General features: G+C 34.3%; 1 protein-coding gene across 1 annotated transcript; it reads right to left on the bottom strand.

The window, feature by feature from the left end:
- Window positions 1–2,104: 2,104 nt before the first annotated feature.
- On the bottom strand, window positions 2,105–3,039 carry LOC107133749 (olfactory receptor 6C3-like). The gene is given in 2 exon segments (XM_015475960.1): window positions 2,105–2,850; window positions 2,853–3,039. Coding segments are annotated over 2 exon segments (933 nt in total).
- Between the last annotated feature and the right edge of the window lie 571 nt (window positions 3,040–3,610).

Below are 3,610 nucleotides of genomic sequence, written 5' to 3'. Positions count from 1 at the left end.
TATAAGAGACAGTATATATATATATATATATATATATATATATACACACACACACACACACACACACACATACATGTAATCTATATCATGGCTATTATCCTGGTGTGCCACAGTCTGGCTGGGCACAATCAGGAGCCACTGTCAAAAGAAACTAACTTTATTTTTAGAACCACACACGCCAAACAAAACAGCCTCTCAGGAAAAACCCTCAGAGCCTCAACTGCCACCACCAGCTTTCCACAAGCCTCTCTCTCCCACACAAGCTTCTCTCCACCTCCCACAATCCTCCTGCTCTTGAGGCCGATTGGCTGGGTCACGTGGGCGGAGCCAAAAAAGTCCCCCAATGAGCAGCTCCGTGGTCTGAAAGGGCAGGGAAACAGCCCAATGAGCATCACCGCAGAGGAGCCAATCAGCTAGATGTTGCTGGGGCCGCTGTGAGCCAATCATCAGCCGGCAGCTGGAAGTTTGCTGGCAGCTGGAAGTTTGCTGGGGCCCCTTCGGCTGTGGCTCTCAACACTAGTGCAAGAAATAAAAATAACAATTATTTTATCTTTCTTATTGGTAAAATTATGTGAATTGTTAATGTTGTGAGTTAACTGTTATTATTTATATTTCAATACATTTTTAAATATATACATTATAGAGGCCGGGATTGTCAGTAGTAGAGCACTTGTTTAGTGCATGTGAGGCACTGGGTTTGATCCTCAGCACTACATAAAAATAAATAAATATAAAAAAGGTATTGTGTCCAAATATGTATAAAAATTAATCTAAAATACATACACAATATATTCCTCATAGAGACATAAAACTTATAAAATTACATTGTAATAAACTATTTTCTTATTTTATTCTCTCTTGCTTAGGACTGCATAAGAACAAGAATGAAATTTTTCAATTGCTGAACCATATTCTGGAGGACTTATTTTTAAAAAATGTATGTAATACATATGTGAAAGTTCCTTGGAAATATTTAATTCAAAAAGCTACCAGAAACATTTAATTCAAAGCCATGTGTTCATCTATAAATCATAAGAATTCCTAATGTCTCAGAGAGACATTAACATTTTAATTTCTTTTTTAAATATAATATATTTTTAGTTGTTCATGGACCCTAATTTTATTTATTTGTAGGTAGTTCTGAGAATCAAACCCAGTGCCTCACATATGCTAGGCAAGTGTGCTCCCACTGAGCCACAACCCCAGTACAACATTTTAATTTCTTATATTAGAATCCTTTGATTTCCAGATATTAGCAAATAGTTGTGAGGTAAGGACTAAGAATTCTTTGAAATGTTTTAAAATCAGTATAATGATTTTTATTTTATAAATATTTAAATTCATTGTGTATTTTACTTTGTAAATTATACTAGTCTACAAATTTAGAAATAAAATATATTAGTCTTCAAGTTTTCTACTCAACATTACTTGGGAAAAAATTTATAAATGGAACAATTTAATTTGAAATACTCCTGTGGTATAATTATTAACTGATAAAACTCAAGACAAAAGTTTAATTGTTGAGTTGATAATCATATGTTAACATAATTATAATGAAACTTAAATTTATATTTGTATATTAAACAAGCAACTCAATTTACAGAGAAAATGAAAGTGATGCCCTTTAAATTTCACAAATCTGTACATTTAAAGATACAATGCAATAGAACACATTACCTATAGGGACTGAATCTAATGAATCAAGATACAGAACATGTAGATTTAAATACATTATGACATTAATATTCACCTTGAAAACATGAGATAAATTCCATCTGAAGTACAATGTGGTGATATAAACAGAATTAAAACTATTTACTACATCATAGAGTATATTTTAAATAAATACATGCCATTTCAAGAAAAAATTCTGTATTGGAAAACTTTGTCATACATTTAAATAACTTGGTGAACAATATGTTGGATGTCCTTGGGTGTGGAGGTGGAAGAAATGGACCAGAAAAAATTTCAAATTAAGTATAATGTGACATTTTAAAAAATTATTAGAGAACAAGAATATTTAGTAAAGATATTTATGAATTTCAAGACTTTACTAAGTTGCTTTTTATAGTGTCCCTTATTTTTTTTTTTACAAAAACTTATTTTATTTATTTGTAGAAAATACTACTCTGTGGACCACATCCTTGAAGGCTTGCTTTACTTGCTGGTTCCTCAGGGTGTAGATGAAAGGATTCAGCATGGGGGCAACAGAGGTGTTGAGAATAGCTACTCCTTTAGTCAGTGATGCCTTTTCTTTGGCAGAGGGATTAGCATACATGAATATACAACTTCCATATGAAATAGAAATGACAATCATGTGAGAGGAACAGGTAGAAAAAGCCTTTTTTCTCTGACTGGCAGACGGAATTCTCAAAATGGTCCTGATAATGTACATGTAAGATATAACCACTAATGCCAAAGTGAATAGCAAAGTAACCAGAGCAAAGTAGAAACCAATGATTTCTAGGAGCCATGTATCTGAGCAACACAGTTGTAAGAGGGGAAAATAATCACATGCAAAGTGATCAATGACATTGGAAGCACAGTAATCCAGCTGGAGTAGAAGCATCAGGGGTGGGAAAATGGTCAGAAACCCACCCACCCAGGCACACAGCACAAGCAGGGTGCAGAGTTTCCTGCTCATAATGGTTGTGTAATGAAGTGGCTTGCAGATGGCAACATAGTGGTCATAGGATATGGCAGTGAGAATGTAAAATTCTGTCACTTCCATGAAGATAAAGAAAAAAAGTTGTGCTGCACAATTGTTATAGGAAATGGTCTTATCCTGGGTGACAATAGCGCCTAGAAACCTAGGGATACAAACAGTTGTAAATAAGATTTCTAAAAAGAGAAGTTCTGGAGGAAGAAATACATAGGAGTCTGTAGACAGGAATCCACCAAGGTTAGAGTGGTGATAGTCAGATTCCCAGTGACACTTAATATGTAAGTGATAAATAAAAACAGGAAAATTACAATCTGAAGTTTAGGATCATCAGAAAGGCCTAGGAGCACAAATTCTGTGATCACTGTATGGTTCATCTCTCTCTCTTTCTTTCTCTTTTTCCCTGTCTCTGGGTCTCTCCTTTTTCCTCTTTTAAAGATATTGGAGATACAAGAAATTAAAGAGAGAAGAAAGATAAAATTATTATGAACAATATAGTCCTTATTGATACAATTCTAAAATATCTTCCATAATCTCTAACAATTTTATTTACATTATTACTCTCTTTGCATTATATTTTATTTTTTTTAAATTTTTTATTGTTGGTTGTTCAAAACATTACATAGTTCTTGATATATCATATTGCACACTTTGATTCAAGTGGGTTATGAACTCCCATTTTTACCCCATATACAGATTGCAGAATCACATCAGTTACACATCCATTGATTTACATATTGCCATACTAGTGTCTGTTGTGTTCTGCTGCCTTTCCTATCCTCTACTATCCCCCCTCCCCTCCCCTCCCCTCCCATCTTCTCTCTCTACCCCCTCTACTGTCATTCATTTGTCCCCCTTGTATTATTTTTCCCTTTCCCCTCACTTGTTCATGTATGTAATTTTGTATAACCCTGAGGGTCTCCTTCCATTTCCATGCAATTTCCCTTC

Source organism: Marmota marmota, unplaced genomic scaffold (genome assembly GCF_001458135.2).
Source record: "Marmota marmota marmota unplaced genomic scaffold, marMar, whole genome shotgun sequence".
NCBI classification, from domain to species: domain Eukaryota; kingdom Metazoa; phylum Chordata; class Mammalia; order Rodentia; family Sciuridae; genus Marmota; species Marmota marmota.
The sequence above is the reverse complement of the archived record's forward strand: the minus strand, read 5'-3'. Positions and strand labels throughout refer to the sequence as shown.